Source organism: Tinamus guttatus, unplaced genomic scaffold, assembly GCF_059628265.1.
Source record: "Tinamus guttatus ecotype Peru unplaced genomic scaffold, ASM5962826v1 Tinamus_guttatus_pri_ptg000297l, whole genome shotgun sequence".
Classification (NCBI taxonomy): domain Eukaryota; kingdom Metazoa; phylum Chordata; class Aves; order Tinamiformes; family Tinamidae; genus Tinamus; species Tinamus guttatus.
In genome coordinates this window covers 4,289,119-4,314,034 of record NW_028288831.1, presented here as the reverse complement: position 1 = coordinate 4,314,034, position 24,916 = coordinate 4,289,119, and the positions used below count along the sequence as shown (strand labels likewise).

General features: G+C 52.4%; 1 protein-coding gene across 2 annotated transcripts; it reads left to right on the top strand.

Moving 5' to 3' along the window:
• Nucleotides 1–652: 652 nt before the first annotated feature.
• On the top strand, nt 653–20,668 carry TRAF2 (TNF receptor associated factor 2). Of its 2 annotated transcripts, XM_010220724.2 has the most exons (10): nt 755–998; nt 1,626–1,704; nt 2,098–2,196; nt 9,806–9,967; nt 12,367–12,441; nt 14,201–14,275; nt 14,981–15,340; nt 16,244–16,421; nt 19,306–19,454; nt 20,261–20,668. In XM_010220724.2, exons 1-10 carry the CDS (start codon nt 811–813, stop codon nt 20,477–20,479), a joined length of 1,584 nt encoding a protein of 527 aa, XP_010219026.1. In that variant the 5' UTR covers nt 755–810; the 3' UTR covers nt 20,480–20,668. The 2 variants fall into 2 exon arrangements, with proteins under 2 accessions (XP_010219027.1, XP_010219026.1); XM_010220725.2 differs by lacking the exon at nt 9,806–9,967 and having other exon boundaries at nt 653–998.
• Nucleotides 20,669–24,916: the final 4,248 nt, after the last annotated feature.

The window sequence follows — 24,916 nt, the reverse complement described above, 5'->3', positions numbered from 1 at the left end:
CGCGCGGGCCGTGGGGCCCGGGGGGGGCAGCGGGACGGTGGCGGCGCCCGCTCCGGTGTCCGTGTTGGTGCCGCCGCGTGGGGGGTCCGGGACAGGCACCGGGCGGCAGCGGCGCGGGGCGGCCGGGCTCGGCGGAGCCGCTGCCCCTTCCCCCGCGCGGTTCGCAGCGCCGCCCGGGCGCGGGTCTGGCCGCTCCGAGCGCGCCGGGGCGGCGGCAGCCCCGGGGGCAGCGGGTTGTCCTTTCGGCCTCCTCCCGCTCTGCGGTCGCCGCTTTCCGCGTTTCCTCGCCCTTCAGGCGGCGCCGTGGACGCTGTGACCCGCGCGGCGGGACGGCCGCTCCGGGCACGGGGCTGTTGCCTGTCCCGGGCCTGTCCCGGGGGTCGCAGGTGCTGCAGGGGGGCGAATGCCTGTTGCTCCTGATGAGTTCCGCTTTGGAACTGCGTTTCCCTCTCTTTCAGGCCAGCAGCCTTGATTTCCCTGGATAGTCTGTGTCACAGTTAAATTGTTTGGATGGGGGATTTTAGTGAGATGTGCTTGCCCTTTCCTGGGCTTAATTCTGACGTTAACTGAGGGTTAACTAACGTTAACTGATGTTAACTAAGTGTTTTCTACCATTATCCTCCTGACTATGGCAGTCTCATGTCTGAGATTTGACTTTTCCCTGTGCTCTTGGGGTTGGGGTGCTGGTTTAGCCTGTTGGAACTAGCCCAGCTTACATGGAAAAGCTACTACCATCCAGTTACTGTTTAACAGGGACAATATTTTTATTTCTTTCAGGCTTTTGAGATACAGCCAGCATTTTTGGCTCCCATGGCAGCAGCAAACTCTACTCCACCTGGCTCTTTGGATCTAAACCAGCCTGGGTTTTCAAAGGAGATACTGGGTACTAAACTGGAGGTCAAATACCTCTGTTCAGAGTGCAAGAATATATTGAGGAGGCCGTTTCAAGCTCAGTGTGGACATCGCTACTGTTCCTACTGTCTGAAGAAAATTATAAGGTAACTTTTGTGCCTTCAGTCAGAAAACAAAATGATTAAAAGCAAGGAAGGCAAAGAAGAGGAGCAATTTTCAATGGCTTTTCGCTAAGGGAAGCTGTGTTTTGTCTCAGAGATTCATCATCAGGTCCTCTTTAAGGGAATGTGTAAGCTCTGGCTGCTTGTGTTGTTTGGCAGCTTGCTTCAAATTCCACTTTTCTGGAATTTTCTGGATTGTTTTTGCGATTTGGTTGTCCGTCCAGGCAGATTAGCTGATCTTTCAGTTAGTATAACAGCTGTTGATGGAATTTGCTCCTAAAAGTCCTCATATGGTTATTGTGCCAAAATGTGAGAAACTTAAGCAGATTCTGGCTTTCAGAAAAAAAAAAATACCTGTGTTTTAACTCACTTCTGCCTTTGAGTGAGGGGAATTAAACAGAACAACGAGAAGAAAAAAAAATACAATCAGAAATGGGTTTCAAGATGCAGCTAAGCAGAGGTTCTATATGTTGTTCTAAAAATGTTTTAAAACTAAGATCTTTCAGTTTTACAAATTTATCCGCAACTTAATTGTAACTGAACCATGCCCTGAATCATGTACGTTGTCATATCCTTCTTTTGTGTTTTGATTATTGTTTTTCTGTCTGCTAGTTCTGGACCTCAAAAGTGTGCCATCTGTATTCAGGAGGGAATATATGAAGAAGGAATTTCTATTTTAGAAACAAGCTCAGTAAGTAAAAGCTTCCTTTAAAAAAATAAAACCAAGCTCACTGATACCAGCTGCAGTTTTTTTGTATAAAGTGCAAGCTCTGTGATTTCCTTACTGTTAGGAAACATTCTGTTATTTATAATAGTGAAAGTTATGATTAACATGGTAGTAGGCTCCCTAGCATCTAATATCCAGGTCATGTTAATGTAGAGGCGGCCTATTTCAACACTGTGGTAAAGATGTGTTTGCCATTAGCACACCTTGGAGGATATGATCTGGTAAGTGGTTTGGGAGGAGTCTTGCTTAAGGATGGCTCAAAAAGAATCAAGAGACTGGGCAGAGACCGTAACCATACCGTAATTTATGTAGTTTAACTGTTTTTTCTTCTATATTTTCCCTCTTTCTCTATTCCAGGCTTTCCCAGACAACGCAGCTCGTCGGGAGGTAGAAAGTCTGCCTGCCATCTGCATTAACGATGGCTGCACTTGGAAGGGGACTATTAAAGAGTACGAGGTAAAGATCAAAGTTTTGGATATCTTTGTGCTTTTTCCTTTCCTTTTTGCCTGTGTGATGATGGGGAAAGTCCAGGCGGTTTCAGCTGTCCGTGCTGACGCTGCTGGTGATGGTGGGTGGTTTCACCTCTCTGTACTTCACTGTGAGTGGGGCCTTCCTGGAGTTTGCAGAGACTTCCTGGATTTATTGCCCGAGCCTGGTCTGTGGGCTCTGCTGAGAGCATCAGCTGGGCTGAAGGAATTCCAGGTTGGTTGTGACCCCAGGCTCCAACCACGTTACTGGTGGTGAGAACCACTCGCCCTGTCTCACGCTTCTCTCTGCTGTAAAAGATGCAAACAAAGCATCAAGAAGCTGCTGTGCGATTAGGTTGTTGCCAAGCTGGCTGTGTTGTGTGAACCTAAAACCTGCTTTGGAGCCGTGAACCTCAGAGTGCAGCTGCTTCCCAGGCAGCAGCTCCCGCAGCCGCCGGGCCGCGTGCTGCGGAATGAGGGCGGCGGAGTTGCACCTTCCCTGGCTGCCTGTGGATCCCTCTGAGGTGTCCGTATCCCAGCACTGCCGACCAGGACAGCCTTTGTGCTCTCCCTCTTCTTGAGGAGCCCATCAGCCCTTTAGTCCAGGCCTTCCCGAGCCTTCATTGGGCCCAGGCTGCTTGGCTCCTAGTCTGAGCATGTGATGTGGCAAGTGCTTCCCTGCCTGTGGCTGCTGCCGTGCACTTCCCAGTGGGTAGACTTTGCTGGGCAGGTTTGCACTGTCAAAATGTGTTGGCAACAAAGTGCACCTTGTTTTGTTGCTCCTGGGAATGCCTTGCATTCATCTGGGAATGAAGAGCCATCAAGTGAGGTGATGGAGATACAAGGGATAAACTCCCTGTCCCCACCTTCCTCTCTCCCCCGCCTCCCCAATGCTTTCCCCATATTAAAATCAGAACCCTGTGGCTCATGGACTTTCGTTAGTATCCAGGATTAACCTCGGCCTGTCTGGTGTAGTGTATGGATTCTATAGGCAGTGCTGTTGCAGGTTGGCAGGAAGAAACACCACCGCTATGGATTGTGTCCGAGTTTCCTGCCTAGCTTGCTGAGCATGTTAGGAGATAGTTGTGATAGTTCTGTGCCTGCAATTCCTTGTCCTGCTGCCTGAAGCCTTCTCTGTGCTAGAAAGTTTTGGACTGCTTTATCAGCCCAAAGATAAGTGCAGGAGATGCTTCTGCTTTGAAACCCTCATTCTTATCTCCACAAGTAGCCTCTGGTGTAGATATGTGTGACTGAACAAATGTCAAATAAAAATGTTAAAAGTGGGGGTCTAGGTTATCTCTATCCCTTCCAACCTCAGCCATTCTGTGATTCTGTTACTGAAAGTTTCCAAGAGAGAGAATCCTCAAGGAGCGTTTGTGGGTACCGTGGGTTTCCCTGAGGGTCCAGCTTCGGGCTGTGGTTGGTACCTGTGCGTTCCTGGATGCACCCTGCAGTTCGTGCTGCAGGACCAGCTAGCACGGGTCTCATCCTGCTGTGGTGTTCAGGCTGGTGGCCGTGGTAAGGAGCTCATCTCCATCAGACTAAACCGAATTATATTTGTCAGCACCCGACGATGCCGTCGATGGGGGGGCTGTGGTTGATGAGATCCGAAGAACTTCAGTTCTCCTGGATTTCAAAAAAAAAGCCCTTGAAGAGTAACGCTTCTTGGTCATGGCCAGGGAGAAGACAAGGGGTAAGGGGTATAAACTGAAACCCAGGCAGCTCCATCTCCATGTGAGGAAGAACTTCTTTCCTGTGAGGGTGCCAGAGCCCTGGCACAGGCTGCCCAGAGAGGCTGTGGAGGCTCCTTCTCTGGAGATCTTCAAACCTGCCTGGATGCCACCCTGTGCCCCTGCTCTGGGTGTCCCTGCTGGAGAAGGTGGTTGGACTAGAGGATCTCTAGAGATTCCTTCCAACCTCAACCATTCTGGGATTCCTGCAGGGCTCGGCAAAAACCATCTGCAAAAACCATAATCTGTCAAAGGTTCTGGGTGATCCTACAAGTGTCCAAATGCAGCCTTTGGCCCAGCCGGTGCTTGGATTAGTGACTTCCAAGGGCTGGGAGGTGTCCTGGGATGTCTCCTGTCCTGCAAGGCTGCATTGTGCGTGGTGCTTGCTTCTGCATCGTAGGCAGGACCGCATAGAAACATCTGAACCGATGAGACTGCCTCCTTATTCTCCATGTTATCTTCAAATGGGTGTTTTGCTCAAATAGTCCATCGTGGTGAGGTGCTACACCAGAGTCCTGCAGATCTGCAGCACTGCACTTGACAGTGGCAATTTTTGCTAGTCTTAAGGCAGCCTTCCCTCACTTAAAGAACAGAGAATTCTTTGCTGTTCCAGCAGGTTTATCCAGGAGAGAGCTTTGGCTCTATGCAACGTAGTACGTGTGGCAGCTGCTGCTCATGAGGGTAAGGCTATTTTGTGCCCTCTTGGGGAAAAAATCATTCTTGACTGGGAACCAGTAGGAGGAGACAGGTCTGGCTTGTGTTAGCTCCCATCCCAGCTGCCTTTCCAGCAGTGGAATTTAATCAGGCCTGGCTGTCCTCGTGTGGTGTGGAGCCCGAGAGATGGCCCGTGTGGCAGAGGGCGGTGCAGGGAGGTGTCAGACCGACGGAGGCCGCGGTGTCCCCGGGGCCGCGGTGTCCCCTGGGCGCGCTGGAGCCAGCGCTGCCCGTCCACGCGGCCCTGCCGCGCGGCGGCCTGGGCTGTGCTCTAGAGTCTGTAGCCTCCATGGAAAGTCCCTTGCTGTGCTATTTTTGACAGGACATGGAAAGTCCCTAAAAGTTAATTCATTGTTTGCTCATTTAAAAATTGTGCAGCGTTCGTATCGAGGCACATGTGTTCAGGTGCTATCTGCTTGTAAATTGAGAGATTTTTTCACTTCTGGCTCCCTAATCTTATTAGGGAACAAACAAGACGGAAGAGATTTTCTGCAGGTGAAAATCTCTAGTATTTCAGTCTTAAATGTGTTTAAAAAAAAATCTCAGTTTTGCTTTCTGTTCAGGTCTCAAGGGCGCATGCAAAGCAGAGAGTGAAATCTCCTTGGACTTGATTTGCCCTCCTGCAAAGGGCTGTATGAAGTGTATAGAATAAAATGCTTTGAGCGGGGGGTTTATAAATGCATGTTTCTGACTTTGGATTCAGTAGTGCATGCGTAGAGCCATTTCAATAAAGTATTTTGTGGCCAGATAGGGTGACTTTTCTTTTTCAGTAGCCTCTTCATAGATAGGTTTCTTGATCAGTCACACTGAATGTGTGTGTACAAAAGGAAACTGTGGACAGGACACTTTAGATCAGGTGGGAAATCTGAGAAGAGATGAAGTGTCTAAAACAGCCTGTTAGAGCAAGAGAAGAGACCAAGCAAAGTCCTGTGGTAGGTGGGGGAAACCATACGAGTCTTTGCATGGGTAGTGGGAGTCTGAAGCAATCTAGTTCCTCAGCATTGGAGGCTCTTCCCTCCCTTTTGCCCTTGGAGTCTTTGACTGGGACTGAAACAGGAAGAGAGGGGTTGCAACGAGGTGTCCCCGTAGTCAGCAAAGGCATTTTCCTGTGTTGTCACAAGCAGAGCTTTTGTTGATGCCCTGTTCACCTTGTTGGTTTGAGAAATAACACAATGAAATTGTCCCGCTGCATCTTACCTTGTAGTCCTGAAAACAGTATTTAAGCTATGAAAAGAAGAGAAGGCAGCATGTGTTCGTGTGTGGGTGGGTTTTTTTCCTTCTGGTAAATTGGATGAGTTTAGCTAATGAGGTTAGATGACTGTCATTTGTGGTGATAAGCTGTTCTAGTCAACATTGAGGGAGATATTTCGCTTGTAGTCAGTTGTCAGCTTGGCTTTGAAAAAAAATCGCTTCAGCTGACACCTAAAAGCCCGTGCGGGAAGCAGAGCTCAGCACTGGAGTGACATTGCACTGAAGCTCAGCGCGGTGCAGACTGCGCCTGCAGAGCCTTCGGGACGTGAGTGACCTCCTGCGACCAGGGGACGGAGCGACTTGGGCAATTTCTTTCTGCCCTGTGTTCTTGCAGATCTCTGCAAGATGATCCAGAAGACCCTCTACACTGTGTAGAGAAACCTTTCCTGCTTCAAAAGTGTGTTATTGGGGGCCAAGACCTGGAAGGGTCTCCTGTTTCATGACACTTCACCATTTTGTGCTTCCTCTTTCCAGACATATTCCTAAGAATGTCTGATTGGTTTTGGTGACTTTCATTCGAGGCTGAAAACTCCGGCTTCAGAATTTGCACGTTGCTTAGGGCTGCTGATCTCTGAAGCAACTTCACCTGGCTTGATTGTCTCTCTGAAATGTGGCTTCACATGTCTTATAGCACTATTGTTGTCACAAGAGACGGAGTTTTAAACTTTGTGGCAACATGCTTGGTGACCAGGGAGACCACGTCCCTGCGGAGCAGCGGGCCCTGAGTGCCTTTCTGTGAGGATTTTGGCTGCAGGTCATGGTATGGTGTTGAGACAGCCCCAGCCTGAACATTATTATGCCTAGAGGTTAGTTTGATTTCTCTGGAGAAGATACGTTCATGACGATGCACTTGCACGTGCAGATGCCAAAGGAGTTCCTGCTTTGGAAAGAAGAATCTGCTCCGTCTTTACTTTCCTGAGCTGGAGCTGGGATCTGCAAACAGAAGTTGGCCTCCCTGCAGCCCTTGGAGCAGGGTTTATGGAGCTGGCTGCCTAGATCCCGCCTTGTTTCCTGTCCAAGGCGCTGTGGGAGGTAAAGCCACAGGGAGTGCCAGAAAATGTGCGTGGGAGGGGGTCGGAAAGCCCCGGCTCTAGAGGGTCCGCGTTAGTGCTTGCTTCTAAAAACAGTTCCACGTTATTGTGGTGGCCCACCTAATTACCAGCGCTGGCGTCTGCCCCTTTGAAAATGCAAAGCTCTAATTCACCACCTTTTGAAGTTCAGCTTAGCGACGTGTCCCTTCTTAACCCCCCGGAGAGCTTAGCTTGCCTGCTGAGCTCCTGCAGTTTTGGGGCAGCGTTTCGCTATCGGTGAGGAATTTGCTGGACTCGGGATTGCAGGCAGGTGCCAGAGCCATGATCGCACGCGCTCGCTTGTGTAACAGCCTGCCGAGGCAGAGGGGCTCAATTATTTTGACGAGCTTTAAGGAGATTAGGTTTGAAATTAAGCTGCTCACCACAGGCTTAATTTCTCCAGTAAGTAAAAGGCATCTGTCCCCGTGGTGATTTTTCCCCTCGTCTCCCTTCTTCGGGATGCCGCTGCCTTTCCCAGGCCGGCGCTGTGACAACGCTCCTGTGTCTGGCCGCAGTCTTGGCTGACACCTCTGTGGAGGCCGAGCTGGCCACAGGCTATGGCCCCTAATCAGCAGCTTCCTTTCTTGACGTCAAAGTCGAGTTCATTCTTGAAGTTTCAGCCTAAAGTTGCCCGTTTTGATCTAAGTGCTGGTGAAAGCGTTCCTTAAAGAGACATTTTCCCTTTCCATTATCCTCTGTCCTGGATAATGGTTGGCACAGTCAGCATTTTTAGCACACTTAAGGCACATCAGTCAATACTGCAGCTCTCCACACTGCTAATAGTGCTTGACTCCCAGAAACCAATATTGAACTCAAATCACCACTTTACAAGCGTGCAGGTGCCCAGTGGCAGTAGTGTGGTGTCCACTCCCTGGTGACTGACTTGGTGACCTCTTCAGATATGAGCTTGGTCACTTGGTTACCCATCTTGGTCACTTGTTCATGGGACTCTGACTACAGCCGTTAATTGCAGCCTGGAAGGTTTGTGGAGCCGATAACTGACTTAGGAGTTTGCAATCCCTTTGAACATCCCTTAGGGGTCTAACAGTTATATACTAACACTCAGTATATTCCAGTGTAGCAATTTTTAATTTCTTGTTACAGTCAGTTTAATTTTGTATCTGAAGTGGGGGTGGCAAAGATGCATGGGCTGTACCTGGTTGAAAGGGGCTGGTAACCTTCTACACAGCCTAGACCAGCTTGTGCTCCTCTGGCCAAAGAGCAGCTCTTCTGCTGAGGCCAAGTTGAGGTCAGTCTAAGGCTTTTATTCTAAACCTGCTCTGGGGCCACAGCCACTTCAGGCTTGAATCTCCTGAGCAAAATGATTCCACCAGGATGAAGAAACAAAACGCACAAGTAAATCCTGAATGGAGTCTCTGTCAAAGAAATTGGTCTTAAACACCAATTCTTAAAACTAAAGGATGCTGCAGGTAATTCTTTAGCAGTTAAGGTGGCTGTTCTGAGAGCAAGGGAGCAAATCCTTTGTGAAACCTATGGCATCGCTCCTACTGCTGCCACCGAGCCCTCCACGAAAGCCCTGGTGCTGGGCTGCAGAATGAGGGCTGCGATGGATTCCTGCTCCTTCACTGTCATACGAATGCCCAACCAAAGCTCAAAGCTGGAGGCAGTTACTGGTGAATTAATTCTTTGTGTTTTGGTAACTTCTTTCGTGTCTAGTTATAATGCCAAGTGGCCTTGATGGGTGTCTGTCACCAACGTGTCTCAGCAAGGGGAGGGATTTGTGTTTGGTGTTAGCTGATGTGACCTCATAGAAAATCCTCTTTCTTGCTTGACTCCCTACAACCTGATCCCTGCTCTCCAGCCGTTCGCTGCCTTGCTCCAGAGAACAGTGCAAGGAACACGCATAGTAATCCCCAATATCTGCATGGGAAAGGCTTCAAGCAGGTCTCTCCTTCAAATTTCCAATAACAAGGAAAAGACTAGAAACACAAAGGAACATCCTTAACTTGAGAACATTGAGAAATTCCGAAGTATCCTAATGCTGGGGCGGATTCCTCTCCCAGAGACCTTAAAGTCTGGGCTGTGGAGAGCCAGCGCTCTGGCATTGCCTCTCCTTGTGCTGTGTTTCCACACAGGGTTTTTTCCCCAGCTTTCCTGTTAATTTTCCTTCCTTGGAGTTGCTCCCTCCCTGCGGCTGGCCTGTCAGCCCCAGAAGGCTGGAGTTGCTCCTGCCATCCTCAGAGGGGGCTACTGACTTGCAAGGAGCCGCGGGAGGATATTTGCAGGGGAGATGAGTTGCTCGGCCTACGCCAACACTTCTGTGTCTGGTGTCTCCGTGAAACCTTTAAGCGATGCCCTTCCTGCCAGGGTCTGCCAGAGGCAGCTCACAGCAGCTCTTGGAAAGCTCAGTTTTCTCAGCTGCCCGACTTGCTCAGTTGCTCCTTAGCTGACGCTCGTGGTTTGCCCAGTGCAGTTGAAAAACCTCCACAAAAGTAGATTTGTGTGAAGACACCAGGGCAACTGAGGAGCACACGTATCGCGGTGGCGGACAAGGTGTGCAAGGGCCATGGTTTCAGTGGCGTTGAGGAGCGAGCGGGGGGAAAACAGTCCCCTCTCCCATGCCTCGAGTTCACCAGAGCCTCGAGAGCCCAAAGGACAGATTAAACTGCAGGTTTCCCTTTTGTCTTGCTTGGGCAGGTCCAGCAGAGCGGCGCATCCCTGTCGTTCCTTGGGAAATGCTCGTACATCCCTCACGGGATCAACTTGTGTGGTTGAAACCATCTTCTTTGCATATATCTCTGTGCGTGCGTGTCTGCTCTGCCTGCACTTTGCTGTCTGGCCGTATTGAAATGTGCTGCTCTCGTTGTCACAGAGCTGCCACGAAGGGAGCTGCCCGTTCGTGCTGGTTGAGTGCCAGGCATGTAAGGGAGTGATCAAACTGAATGAAAAGGAACGCCACTGTGAGCGCGAGTGCCCCGAGAGAAACCTCAACTGCAAATACTGCAAATCGCTTTTCTACTTCCCTGATATTAAGGTACGAGAGCTACAGCATGGGCACATGCAGGCGAGGGAAGCACAAACAGCGGTGGCTGTCCCGTGGCAGAGCTGGCGTGCCCCGTTCTCTCTGAGGCAGCACCTTGCACGCATTGTACAGAGCTGTTAGGGGGTCATTTCGCTGCTCATTTTTAGGGAGGCAAATTTGGTTTTAGGTTAATCGATGCTTGGGGGTTTTAGCTGAGTGGGAAGAAGGAGGCCTTGCTATGGAGACTGCTAACTGCCCAGTTTTGCTCTTCTACCTCAGCTGTTCTGTTGTGGAGGCCTCACCTGCAGGCTGCTCTGTGCCCTGCTTTACAACTGATGGGTGAGAAGTTGGTCCCGAGGCAGCTGGAGAGCAGCCCTTAAGGTCCAAGGCAGACCAGCATCTTCCACCTCTGCTCGAATTCTTTTACTGTTGTCTTATATTCCTACCCCCATCAAACTTTATATTCAGGACAAGTTCGTAATGAAAGAGAGACTGCTCTTATCTAGCCCACACTCAGAGTGGTGGCTTCCAAGAGCTGCCCGAAACCTCGTAGGTGTCCGCTTGGATACCGCGCGGCCTGTCCCTGTGGCAGCGGCCGTGGGCTTGGGAGAGCCGTAAACACCGGGATTGCTCCATGCGTGGGGGAGTGGAGGGCAGCGGATCAAGCTCCCGCTCCCGGCTGGATTTTGTAACGCAACTGGTAGCATTTATCTCTGTTCAGGCATCTCTGACACCCTTGCAGAGAGGGAAGGGTTGGGCTGGGATAGGCGAGATGCCAAAAGAATTGGAAATTATTTTTACAAAAAAATCTGTCTAGAAGAGCGCGCCTGTGCTGGTTAAAGCTATTGGTTCTGGGTGCCTTAGGAACAGCCTGCATGAGGACTGGTGGCGGCTTCGGCTCCGCTGTGGAGCGGTGTTTCCCTCCCTGTTCACAAGCTCGGCACGCGTCGGGGACGCGGGCGCACTGCGGCGTGCGAGTGGCCGTGGTGCTCCGTGGTGTGTTGGGAAGAGCTGGGGGGCGGAGGGGGGCACGAGGCGAAGCCGCTTTGAGAGGAGCCGTGATTTAATGCACAGCAGCTGGTGCAGGAGAAGGTAAGTGTTAACCCCCCTTGTGAAGGGCCCTGGTCACAGTGACGGCTCCTTCCCTGGGCCCGTGCGGCAACGGGGCCCATCCTGCCCTCCGCCAGCGTCACCCCGGGGCCGCAGGGCCCCGCTCTGGGGACGGGGGACGGGGCAGCACAGCTCCGCTCCTCCGAAACACAAAACGGAGAGCGGAGTGAAGCAGCCAAAGCTGAGCCCCGATGGGTTTCGCTTTCTAGTTTCTGATGTGGTAACAGCATTTCAGCTAGCGTGTTTTTTCTTTCTCTACTCCTCCCCTCTTCCAAATAGTAACTTGTTTCAATACTTAAAATGTGTACAGAATGAATGTGACCCAGTTTTCCAAGCATTTGATTTCACATAACTCCTTTGAATATTTCATTGTTTTTTTCTCTGTTCTTGCTACGGAGGGATAGTTCAGCACGCTTATCTTTTAATCTGAATTTTTTACCGTGCATTAATGGAATTTACAGTGACGCATTGTGGAACCTTGGATGAAAAAAGCCAAACCAGTTCTCTGGAACCGTAATTAGAAAAGCAAAGTATGAAGTTGCTCTTGTTTCAAGTAGTCAGTGTGGAAAGAGAGGTTTCAGCACCGCAGAAACAGTACAGGACGCAGGAGGATGTTCTGGCATTCCGAATTTAGCTGGAGTGTTTTCCAAGGATAGAGACTATTGCCGTGCTGTGATTGCTTGTTCAGCCTCTCTCACCACGCAACAAACCCTGTGCTCTTGCTGCAGGAGTGGGTACTTGTGCGTAGGGGTGTTCAACTGTTTTGAAATATTTTTCTTTCTGTTCAGAAAATGGTTTAGCAAACTAATTTGCACGGGAAGATACTATCAGGCACCTCAGCATGTGACAACTAGGCTGCAATTTCTTACTCCAGTTAACTGGTAACCATCACAGTGGAAATATCATACAAATTATCTTACTGAGATAGCAGCTTAGGTCGCTTAACCTGCTTGAACAAGTATTTTCCTGGCAGAGCCATGAGTGGAGCTTCCTGTTGCTTATCTTGTCCATCAAAGCAGTAATTTGACTTTTTCATAAAATGATTTTCACAGCTTTTAAATTGAAGCTGGAATTTTTGGAAGCCTACATAGATCCCCAACACTCGGGTAACCTGGAGATCATGGGCGTGAGTCAGCATACAGATTATCAGTGCAACCAAGATTTAAGAATATACTGATAGAGAGCAGCCCTCCTCTGTAATAAAGTATAGACCTCTATGTGCTGAATCGTTCAGCATAGTAACCTTCTTGGAGCTCTTTTTTTTTTAATGACCAAATAGCCTCCTGTCAATTCTTTTGCAGGCTCATGATGAAATCTGCCCTAAATTTCCCTTGACTTGTGAAGGCTGTGGGAAAAAGAAGATTCCACGAGAAAAGGTATCTGAGCACGCGCAAGTCGTCTCTGGTGGTGGGGATTTGGGTCCCAATAGGCCGTGACTGGAGTTACTGGAAAGTTGGGAGGAAACCCAGTCCAGAGGAGAGTGGCATGGGGAAATCAGTGGCTGCCACTTGAACAAATGTGGGCTTTCCAAAAGGCTCAAAATACTGCAACAATAGCAGTGAGCACAACTTATCAGGCACCTGCACTTTTGCATTAAAGACTAATAATGCAGCCTAACTTTGGCTTGTGTATTTACTGCAATTTCATACATAGCCTCTCATGGGTAAAGCACACTCCTTGACTGAAAGCATAATTTTTGTGTATAAAGCAGCAACTGCTGTTGTGGTCAGTGATTTTTTTCCCTTCTGCAGCTAAACTAAGGCACTGCTAATAAATTATCCATTTCTAATGGTGTCTCCATGCTGCTGGCTCCAGGGGGAGGCCATAAAAGTCTCGAAATCCAAATTTGGGGGAAACATCTTAAAAAAAAATACATGCATCTGAAACTGTCCAGCTGGCACAGGCAATTATTTTTAGTATTGCTGTAACAAAAGGCATTTGTAGCAGGACAGGGAAACCAGAAGCATCAAAAAAAAAAAAAAGTAGATAAGAGCACCCAGTGTAAGGCCTTAGTGCTGTGATCTGTGCTACTGACCTGCCCGTCTGCACTCTGAAGCAGGTGCCCACTGGGACTAGGCTGTGCCTCTGGGCTCCAGGGTGATCTGTGTCTGCTGAAAAGCTCACATCCTCTTCTATGGCCCTGCAGTGTTTTGCTGACCAGCTGCAGATGTACTCCGGTCCTGCAGCACGTAAGGAGGCGGGTTGCTCTGAGCTCAGTCAGTCAGGGGGATCTAGGGGATATTTTTTTTGTGAAAGTGCTTTTAAAACAGCTCTAATTGGCATCTATTTTGGCAGATGGGGGCTAAATATGGCCTGTAGTTGTTCGAAATAGACTGTTGATACCCTTCTCACCATTAGGTATCAGGAACCATCAGATGATGATGTGCCAGTGCTTGTTACCATTAATCTGTGTTGTGTGGGAACCCAAAGGCTTCCCCTTGTGCGCTGAGGGACTCTTAGCACTTCCTCCAGTGACATACCCAGCACTGGTCTTCGTTCTTGATGGCAGCTGCCAGATTTCAGGTGACTGAAGTCTCCTGTACCCTAGCAAGGGGTTACTAGGCACACCAGAAACTCTTCCCTTACGTAGGTTGATCTGCAGTGATTACTCTAAATAGGCAGGATAACAAGGGGGATTTTGATCTCAGGTTAATAATGTTTAGCTGGAACTGAAAATACCCAACTGTGCCGTGTCCCAGCCTGGGCCATGTGAAGCCAGGGGTTTGGAGAGCGTGCGAACAGTTCCCACGTGGTGAAGGAGGGAGAAGCTCTAAGACCTGCGCGATGAGATGGAGGGAATGCTGCTCCCAAACTGCCCTGTCTTCAGGTAGCTTGCACAAGCCGTGGCCGTTGTTGCTCAGGGATAGATTGAAAACTGCACAAGAGTCAATGGATTACCTGTTTTATGAGGTTGTTCCTCATCTCTCCCCATTCTTCTACATTTATGTGTTTAAATTACAGTGATAATTGAAGCTAATGCTAGGCAGTGACCAGTTTTAACCACAGACTTGAAAAGTAGCAGTTGCCAATGTCTGTGTTCTCTGGTTTGTTCTGCATTTTCTGGATTTCATTGTGATGACGAGGGAGCTGCTTGGGACACATAAGATCATTTAATGCCTCTTCCTTTCTTTCTAGTTTCAGGACCATGTGAAGGCTTGTGGCAAATGTAAAGTGCCTTGCAGATTTCAAGCTATTGGGTGTGCTGAGATGGTAAGGGCTTGCCTGTTCATGTTGACCTAGGGACTTGTCTGCAGTCCCAGTGTTGCTTATAACCTGCACACTGCCGTAATTTATCTTGTTAGAGATATTTGTGTCCCAATACTTGACCAAAGTGTTGCTTTAAGCCCCTTGCAAATGCAGTGTGCGTGGGCAATCACCCACTGCCCAGACCTTGGGCATCCACACAGTCAACTAGCCGTCCTTTGCGCCAAAGGAAATATGATCCTTGGGGAATGCCCTGAGTGCTCCGAGACTCCTTGTGGCCGCTGTGCTTATAGCTGTAAGCACAAACCCAAGCACCTGATGCCTTGTTCTTCAACCGTAGCTTGACCCAGTTGATATTTGTCCGTGTGACTTAGTTTTCCAGCTCCTAATGGCAGTGTTGGTGCCCAGCCCTCCCTAGGGGAGTTACATGAGGCTTTGTCCATTGCTATCTGACTGAGTCCTTCTAGGAACTAATGAAGCAGGACAGAGCAGAGCAGTAGGTACCACTAGGGATGCATTAAGCATCCATCACTGTATGTGAATGCAGCTGTTCTTCAAAACCTTTCCAGCAAGCATTTTTGTAACAGTTTCTCTTTGGTTTTCCCCCTTTGTAATTTAAAGCTAACGTGATCTCAAGAGGAGGAATTTGTTCTGTGGATGGTGACAGCGTAGATTGAGCTTGCTGAATGGGATGTGTTTCTCTTCATGTAGGTGGAAAATGAGAAGATACCAGAACATGAAAGCAAGTGCTTGGAAGAGCATCTGTACATGCTACAGAGTTTTGTGCTGAGCCTCAAGACAGCATCTAGAGACCTAAAGCATCATCCTGCCCCTTCCTCCTCACAAACCAACTCCCCGCTCGTGACTGGAAATGCTCCGTGCTCTGAGACGGAGCTCTCCAAGTCCCTGGAGCTCCTAGCAAGGTGTGAGGCCCTTGAGAAGAAAACGGTGACCTTTGAGAACATTGTGTGCGTGCTCAATCGGGAGGTAGAAAGAGTATCTCTAACAGCTGAAGCCTATAGTCGGCAACATCGACTAGACCAGGAGAAAATTGAAACACTGAGTAACAAGGTGTGTAACCACTGGCTTGGGCTTTCCAGCGCGCTGCTCAGAGGCAATTTCAGTTCACTTTTCCTGTAATTAGAGAGTCTCACTTTAGCGGTTCTTAACAGTGTAGCCCTGAAAGCTCTATAAATCGGAAGACAGAACTGAAATACCACTCGTGTCTGTGCCAGTGCCTTGAAAACTTCCTGGAAGGTGGTCATTAAGCTGATGTGCCTAAAGTGGTCTCTGTTTGTAATCAAGTAATGCATGTGTTGAGTTATTCTGAGGGTTTCCCGTGAGACAGGTCGTTTTGCTGAATCTGCGTGGGCGTGATCTCCTGATCTCCTCTGGGCCTTCCCAAAGGATCCAGCCGTGAGGCTGCACTGCAGCCTTGCAGCCTGCGCCGCGGGGAGGCCGGGCTCTGAACCTGCTGCAGCTGCTGGGCTTTCGCACGGGTCCTGCCGGGTGTCTTGGTGACTGGGAGCTTTGCAGTTTGCAGCAGACTTGTGTTCTCCTGATAAAGTATCTGCAAAAACAATCATCTTAACCTAGCAGTGATTATCTATGGTATCTTTGTTTGGGGCAGATTGTTAGCTCTTCCGTTTCTCAATCTAGTTTTGTCATAGTGTTGGCTTCCACCAGCATCATCTCTTGTGTTGCTAATTGAGAGGACTTTTCCATTCCCTTCAGGAAAGTTGCCAGCTCAGACACTGAATTGTATTAACGCATCTCCTCCACAATGACAGCAGTCAGACTTTATTGAATTAGCTTGTGGTGCTAAGTATTTCCCTCTTCTGACCCCTATCACATCTGAGGATCTCTCCTACCAAAGATCAGGCCTGCAGGAGGTTCCAGGGTCTGCTGACTTTCTTTGGTCATGCAGCAGTACGTGTTTTCTAACCAGGCTGCACCGTGTATCCCACTGAGCAGGTTCGGCAGCTGGAAAGGAGCATTGGACTCAAAGACCTGGCCATGGCTGAGATGGAAGAAAAGATCCGCAACCTCGAAGCGTCCACCTACGACGGTGTCTTCATCTGGAAGATAACGGAATTTGCCAGGAAGCGTCAGGAGGCGATAACAGGCCGCTCGCCCGCCATCTTCTCTCCAGGTTATTGCTCACAGACTTGCAAAACAGCAAAAGCCTTTTGTGCTTCGTCTGGGTGTGGGTTTTCCTAGCGCTGAACTTAGCGTTTGAAGTCCATTGCCTTTCAGACACGCTTCTGTTATCTTTTCCCCTTTTCTAGGGGGGCTTGAGCCACTTAACAGCTGGGGCAAAGGCAGCTGAGCTGCTGGAGGAGATGGCTTGTTCATTACAGGAGAACTTTCTTTTCCTTCTCACTGGAAGGAAAATGCAATCCTCGAGCCCAAAACAAGTCAAAATGTAATCCCTTAGTTAGAAGTAAAACACTCCAACAGCACAGCTAGCAGCAAGTGGTTAAGCAAAGGAGGAAATTGGAGATACGTTTTTGTGCCCAGAGTATGAAGTTGCAAGAGACAATGTCTAAGTAAAAGCCCAAACCATATCCAGAGAAGAGCTAGATTCTCTATGAAAGGAGAGGGAAGTCTTTTCTCAGAATCTGGCCAACCAAGCACTGTTCCTGGTGCTCTTAAAAAAGAAAAAAAAAAAAAAAGTCAATCAATGAACGTGTGGTTTTTACTTATGAAAGCACATCCTAGGACTACAGCTGTGAGATAGAGCAAGGAAATCCGGCCAAGAAACAGCTCCCTGTCATGCTCCCATCATTAGGAGATAGTTGAGGAGTGAGTTTGTATCTTGCTGAGGAGGAATAGCTTAGGCTAAGCTTCATGGTGAGCCCTTCTGAAACACCCAGTGCTGAGAGCTGCAGGTGAACCTACAGCCTGGCTTATACTTGCTGGCAAAATGCAAAATCATGTTGTTATAGGGTCACAAAATATAAGCAAAACAGTTGAAATTTTAAAGAGAAATAAGTCTGTTTACTGGATGCTGGCTGCTTGGAATCCTTTTTCTTGTGAAAAACTGAAAGAAGAAAAAGGAATCCCCTTCAGGGGAACAGAAGTGCTACTGAAACCCCAGTTGCATGCAATTACCATTTCCTTTTAAAAGGCAGTGACAGCTGTGGAAACCCCCAGCTCTGTCATTCTTGCAGGGCAGCACTTCCTTTCTGTTTCCCAAAGTGAAGAAATCAGGTTCAAGTCTAGTTTGTTTAGCTCTGGGGTAGGACTGAGAGACTGTCTGCTTTTTGTGCAATGCTCGAGAGCTTCACAACCCCAGTGTGTCCCGAGGCTGCAGTTTCAGGGAGGCTCCTTCCTTCTGGCCACGTGTCCGCTGTCGCGCTGAGCCCGGGGCTCCTCGGCTCACGCAACCTGCCGTCCCCGCTGGGGCTTTCTGGGCTGGAAGAACCGGGTCCGCTTGTGCAGGGATGTGATGAGCGTCGGGGTCAGAGCATCCAGGAAGGGAACGTGATGGGGAGGAAAGGGGAGGAGAGCGCTTGATAACTGAGGACGTTTAGGTGAACACGAGTGTTCCCAAAGCTGCAGCTCGCGCTTGCTGTCACCTCTCCTGCGCTGGCTGATTGCTGCCCGCTGCCCAGCAATGCTGGCATGCAAAGAGCTGTACGTGGTACCTCCCGGGAGTGAAAGGCAGGCAAACGGCAGGCTCCTAGCTGTGGGATCGGGGATTTTCTAAACGGTGTCGTGGAATGGAAACCAATACTCTGTGGGCCGCTGGCCGGGATGCGCTGTGTCGCTGGTTGCTCTCTGCAGCCGGGTGATGAACCGTGCGGGACGCGGCCGGCGGAGCGGGGAGGAACAGCCTGGCTCTGCGGATGGTTATGGAGAAAAAAAAACTTTTTATTATTCCTGCAAATGGGAAGTACGAGGCCTTGTTTCCTGCAGTAGTTGCTTGTGCCACTCTGTGGCAGAGATTTTCATTCCTGGAAGGAATTTCCTTGGGGAAATTGGATGGGAAATAAATGTTTGGCTTTGCTGAGAAGTCCTGTGGAGGTGCTTGGTTCTCTTGCCATGTGAAATAAATATCCTAGTGCTCTTCAGTGTGGGAAAGGGCTGGGGTGAGAGAGGGCTATAAAATCATAAATAGAATACAAAAAAAAAAAAAGGAAATGAGTGTCATTACTTGCTTTGTATTAAAACATGAGAACAAGAAAATACCCAATCAGGTTTAAGCAACTAAAAGGTGAGACAGTTACCACTCAGCAATGTTGTGGGTTAAAAATCGCCGCTGCAGGGTTTTGCAAGGGCCAAAAGCATAAGAGAATTCAAAAAGGCTCCTCGGAGGTCTTAAACAGGGCACTCTAAAGTTAGTCTTCTGGTTGAAAGCCGCCAGCGGGCGACCTGCCGCGCGCGAGGGGACACCATGCCAGGCTGCACGGAGCTGCGGGTGCAACACAGGCATCCCCTGGGCTGCTCAGGAACCCGGAGCCGCGCGCTCGGCTCTGCGCCTGCTGCTTCCCAGCCTGGGATCCGGCCGGGAGAGCCGAGCGGCTCTGCCGCAGCGCGCGGGTGGCTTGGAAAGGAGGCGCCGGGGGTCCTGGGCATGGTCTGCCTCCCCTCGTGGCTTTGGGGAGGGCTGTTTGGATTTGCTTGTGGGGGTCACTGTGACAGAGGGTGGCGGGGCTGGCAGGGAAGGCAGCGGTCGGCCACGCTCGCGCAGAGCAGCAGCTCCGGCCTCGTCTGAGGAGCTTTCGCAGCCGTGGCTTAGGGAAAGGGCAGGAGGCTCAGCAGTTTCCTTGGTCTGTTCTACAGCAGCATGTTGTGTATACCAGAGGGCTTGTTGCAACCGTGTTTGGGATCATTCTGAGCTCTGAGGTCATGTCTGACTCTTGTCTGCATGTGGTGACCTTCTGGCACCTCTCCTCGGTGCAGATAGGATAATATCCCAACCTGGGTTCTTCAAGGATCCAAATCATAGAGTCCTCAGGGAGAAGAAACTGTTGGTGTGAGGTCCTGTTGGTTCTGACGCTCACTGTGTCTGTTCTGCAATGCTTTCATAGCTTTCTACACCAGCAAGTACGGCTACAAGATGTGTCTGCGTGTCTACCTGAACGGGGACGGCACCGGGCGCGGGACCCACCTGTCTCTCTTCTTTGTGGTGATGAAAGGCCCCAACGATGCGCTTCTGCGATGGCCCTTCAACCAGAAGGTAGGTCTGGGGCACAACCTGCTTTGCCCGGAGGTGTTGTCCGCTCTGGCTTTGTGCCCACATGAGCTTCTAGGCAGTCAGTCTGGTTTGCTCAGCAAGGGCAAGAACAAGGCCGGCTTTTGCCACGTCTGCTGCCCTTGGGATTCCCCACTGGTGCTGAAAGTACCAAGTCCTACAAGGTAGGACAGAGAAAGGGCAAAGGCAGTGACAGAACAACAGCTTATATGAGAAGCAAGCAGAACCTTTGTGCTAATTTGGGCCTGGGCAATGCTGTCATTTCTGGACTCTGAGTTTAGGCTGCAGTTCCCCACGTAACATCAGAAGTTCAGAGCTCAGTCCTCAGCCTTTGCGGGTGTGCAGAGCACTGGCACGCTCAGCCCGCAGCGCTGCCGCTGCAGGGCAGGGGCCGCCTTCCTCAGCGGGGCAGGAACTCTGGGATGAGCAAAGCGGCTGCACGGAGCGCTGCCGACGGCTCCCTTGCAGCCAGTCACGGGTTTCCACGGTTGGTCTGACGGGCTCCGTGCTGCTGCACGAGTTTCCAGTGTCAGGGCAGGATGTGGTTGTGCCGCTCTCGGTGGCGTTCTGGCCTCACCCTCGTTGCAGGCGTTTCTCAGCTCCGTGGTTGCGTAGTGTGGCTAACTTTGCATTTGCACTTGCACTTTTCCCAGGCTTTAAGTGAGCAGGACATCGCACTAGGCGTCTGTCCTACTGCTTTTTATATGTGCAATATCATATATATTTTATTCAGCACAATATCATATATATTTTATTCAGCCACTCCTGTGTACGTTGGTGTTTCCCCATAGGTAACCCTCATGCTTTTGGATCAGAACAACCGAGAACACATTATCGACGCGTTCCGACCCGACGTGACGTCCTCCTCCTTCCAGCGACCCATCACTGAAATGAACATTGCCAGTGGCTGCCCGCTCTTCTGCCCCGTCTCCATGATGGAAGCCAAGAATTCCTACGTCCGGGATGACGCCATCTTTATTAAAGCCATTGTAGATCTCACGGGCCTCTAACCCTCCTGGCCTCCGGGAGCAGTGAACGCAGAGCCAGCCCCGCGTGGGGCATCCTCCCTCTTGCGCTGCCCTTCAGGCAGCCCTCGGAGTGAGAGGGGGGCGAAAAGCCGAAGGGGAAAAGGCCAGAGCTGCCCCTTCCCCCAAAGGGACCTTCTGCGCTGTGAGTGGAAACAAGGTGTTTGATGGGAACCCTCTTCCCTGGTGTCAGAGAGACTTTTCCTGAGAAGTTTGGGTGTACGTTACAGTCTGTGGGGGGCAGGAATATTTCCTGCAGGGACTTGGATATCTGAGCGGCCGGTGTCTGGTTTCCGCGTGGAGAGAAGCGCAGCTCCTGCTCCACCAGCGCCCTCCCAGCCCCGGCGCTCCGTAGCGAAGCAGAGGTTGGCCTGCGCGAGCGCCGTCTTACGCAGAGGTTTGGTTCAGCCTCCTGGGCTCTTCTTGGGAGATCTTTGTGTTACTGGCAGCTTGGTTTGCTGGAGGAATGCTGTTGCTCTGCGCTCCTGACAGGTTTGTGCTTTCATGCAGAGGGAAGGTGTGGGGCTCGTTTACCTGCCAAGATGGGCCTGGGCGCCTCGTGGGCCCTCTCGAGAGCGCTGCTTTGCTGCCCTTGCGCTGGCCCCGTGTCTGCGGCGGGGCCCTGAGCCGCGCTGCGTGGGGCAGCGGGGCCCTCTCTGCGCTTGTGCTTGGCTTCTTGACCCAACGTGAGCTCTGAAAGGTCCCATGGGAGCAGGGGACGGGGCGGACGCTGTCAGCAGCTGCCCACGTGCTCCTGTCTGGGATTTCTGCAGTGAAAGAAGAGAATCCTCCTCGGCTGACCCGGAGGGGAGCCACAGGCCTTGCAGGCCTCGAAGCAGCCTCCGTGGCGGTTTCTCACCAGCTCCTGCCGTTCTCTGGCTGCCTCTTTGCTTGAGCCTGAGGTCCCTGGGAACATGCCCCGCTCCCAGGCACCTCCCTCGTGCAGCCGCCCGAGCAGCAGGGGCCCTGTCCCTGGGAGGCTGCGGAGCCCCTGTCCAGGGCTCGTCATCGGCGGGGACCATCGCAGTGAGCTGCGGCCGGGCAGCCCCGCGCGCCCCACAGCTCTGGGTCTGGGCTGCAGTGCTGGGGGGTGGCAGGGCCCAGCGCTGAGCTCTGGCATCCAGCACCCCTGGCCCCGGCACGCGCTAGAGCCTGCCCTCTCTATGCAGCCTTTTGGAGACTTTGCAGCCACTTCCTTAGGACCTGGGAGGGCCAGAAAAGGCCCTGCGTGAGGCCGGGCGGCCTCCTCTGCCTCTCTGCACTGCTCCCTTCAGGGCAGCAGTAATTCTGCACCTCTCTGTGCTGGAGCCTTTGTGTTTCGTGGAGAAGCTTCCCTCGGGCTGCGCTGTCTCTGCAGGGGGGCCAGCTCGTCCCTTCGGAGTTGCTCTGTGGTGGCCACTGGTGGCTCTAGAGTGACCGCTGGCCACGTTCCCCTCCTGAGGCTTCCAACCCTTTCCGCCGCCTCCTTGTCTTGTCCGCGTCCCCTCCTGCCAGGCCCTGGGCGCTCGCAGGAGCCGCTCGGCCCTCCGGGCGCCGCGTTGCTGCGCGGGGCGCTCTGCGGAGGAGGCCCCGAGCCCTGGGGGCGGCCGGGCCACGCTGAGGCTCAGCCACGGAGCGGCTCCCTGCTGCGAGCTGGGTCCTGCCTGTGGCTTCCTGCTGTCCCTGGGGTTGGCCCTGTGCTCTGGGCCCTCCAGCCGTGCATGGGTGGAGGGTGGCTCTGGGCTCCCGGGGCTGCGGGTCCGGGGATGCTCCAAAGGGAAGGGCAGCCCCGGTAATGCCTGCCCCGAGGTGCTTGGGTCCCTCTGTGCCCCGAGGTGCTTGGGTACCTCCGTGCCCCAGTGCCATCTCGCGCTGCTCCCAGCACCCCTGTCGCTGCAGCTCAGGGCGGCTCTGCCTGCAGCGGGATGGGGACAGGCCCAGGGGGGCTGCTGCCGGCTGCCACCCCTTTCCTGTCCCCTCGGGTGGTGCCTGGGGCTGCGGTGCCCCTCGCTCACCCCAGCTTTGTGGAAAGGCCGGGGCTGCGACTATCGATGGGGCCGTCGGAGCGGCCCTGGGCAGGGGCGACGGGGCCGCTCGCGCCCGTGTCTCCTCCCGGCCCCTGGGGACGAGGCCGCAGGGCCTCCTCGCACAGGGCCTAGGGCAGCGCCGCCACCATTGCCCTGCTGCCTCGGGAGGGAAAAAGCCCCCAGAGAAGCTGGGTCTGGACAGAGGAGGGAGTTCTGGGCCGTACGTGGGGCCACTTCCCACAGCCAGGCCCTGCGAGGGAGGAGGAAAACCAGCCCCGCGAGGCTGCAGGGGGGGAATTGGGCACTTTGGGGCAGGCGAGGGAGAGCGCGGTGGGAAGCGCCTGTGGCTGCCGTTGGGGCAGTGCCAGGGTCTGGCTGTGGCATGGGGGGGCTGGCAGAGCCCCAGGAGCTTCTTATCCTCAGTGCTCAGGACGGGGGCCCTGTTGTTTCCTGGAGAGAGCAGGGCAGGATCCCGCTCCGGCAGCAGAGGCTGTTGCCGGCCCGGAGGTGGCCGGGAAGCAGGAGGGCGGCTGCTGGCAGCTCGGCTCAGCCCTCTGCTCGTTTTGGGGCTGGATGGGAGCAGCTGGGGTGATGGCCAGGGCAGTGCAGGAGGGCCTGGGTCCTGCTGGAAGCAGGGGAGGTGGTTGGGCCCTGCGTGCAGCGCTGCGGCCTCGGCAACAAGGCCGCCTAGCACAAGGCTTTTTTTTTTTTTTTTTTTTCCTCTCTCTCTCTTCTTCCTCTTCAACTGTGGCCACAGTTATTCGAGGACACCCATCTCAGGTTCTCCCTGTGAACTAAGTTTTGTTCTGTGATATGACATGGGGTCAACATCCACTAATAAAAGCAGTTTGAAGAGCGTTGGTGTTGCACGGTTCCTGGGAAGCGCTGGCTCCAGAAGCGGCAGCAGCCGAAGGGAGGGGAGGATGATGGGGGGGGCCCAGGGCTGCCCTCCACTGCTGCCTCCTCCCCTGCACATGGAGCCTCCAGGGAGCTGCTCCTCCGGGAAAGGGAGAAGCTGGATTCCTGCCCTGTCCAAAACACACAGGGCAGCTTCCGCCAGGATCACAGTGCCCCATGGAGCAGTGTGGTCTGTGCCAGATGGGAGGGAGCCAGGGGAGCAGAGCCCAGCACTGCCCTGTTCCTGGCCCCCCTTTTTTCCCCAGTGTTCAGTTTAAACAACTTTTTCCCCTATAATGCAATAACATGGGCCAATAGCTGCAGACAAATTCATCTTGCAGTTTCAGCACAGTAAAAAAACCAGCACTGCTTAAGGAAAACAAACTCCCATTGCCAAGATGCTTGAGCAGAGTATTTATTCAATGCCATAGTGAAGAGCAAAACTTGGTACAAACATAAACCCTCAGTGCTTCGCTCACTACTACACCAAGCTAAGTGAGAAGAACCAATTTCACAAGCTCTGGGGGAGAGCAGAAGGTGGAGGCCAGCATTACTTTGTGTAACTGTACAGGTAACTGGACTTAGATGATCTTGTGCACACACAGAAAGACTCCCTCCCTTCCTGGAAGTCATTTGATGATGGAAAACCTGAGTACAAGGGTTTTAGATAAAGCCATAGGCACCTGCAAAGAAGGGGAAAACGGCAGGACACACAGCCCCATCCCCAGGGCCCGAGGGGCTCTTAAAGCCTCAGTGCCTGTCAGCGTAGTGTCTGCCGCCTCCATCAAGTCTATCTGCAAGCCCGGCCCTGCGAGGGGCACAGGCAGCTGCCTGGACACGCTCCCAGGACGTGGCATTCCCAGCGTTCCTCCTCCCTTTCGGCCCAGGCTCCCTTCCAAGCGCCCAGCTCGGGGGTCACCGCGGGCCTGCGGCGGCTCCGGGAGCAGCTCTCGGGCACCAAGGCCAAGTCAAGATTAGAAGCTCCATTTTAGACTCTCTCCTTTGGTTACCTGCTGGAGAGGGACCTTCAGGGACAGACACAGGGCAAACAACAAGGGTCAGTAACAGCCTGGAGAGCGCCAGCTCCTGTGGGCAGAGGGGTCCCCACGCGCTCCAAGGCAGCTTGTTCAGCTGCCACGTGAGGTGCAGGAGGGCTGCGCGGCTCCCGCTGCTCCCTCACCCACGGGAGGAGCCTGCAGCCACCCACACCTCTCCATGGAGGACGTGCCGAGAAGCTCCTGTGCCCCAGCTGGAGGGGCACGGCCAGGAGGGGCCCAGGAAGCCCCCGGCCATCCCCATGCCAAGGGGCGGCAGAGCCCCTGGAATAAACAAGTTACCAGGGCCACAGCTTAGTCCAGCAGGGAAGGACAGAGGCAAAGCCAGCCCCACGCAGCCCCACGCCCGCTCTCCACAAGCTCAGACTGGGGAACCAGCACCGTCCAGCCCTCGGTGCTAGGGAGGGCAACGTGGCAGCAGCGGCACCGAGCGCTGGGTCGGGAGCCTCGGGGGCCCTTTAGCA

Coding starts and splice junctions, on each gene's coding strand:
- TRAF2 (XM_010220724.2), top strand. CDS start 811: ATGGCAGCAGCAAACTCTACTCCACCTGGCTCTTTGGATCTAAACCAG. Junction 16,422..19,305: donor GCCCGCCATCTTCTCTCCAG/GTTATTGCTCAC, acceptor ATGCTTTCATAG/CTTTCTACACCAGCAAGTAC. Junction 19,455..20,260: donor GATGGCCCTTCAACCAGAAG/GTAGGTCTGGGG, acceptor GTTTCCCCATAG/GTAACCCTCATGCTTTTGGA.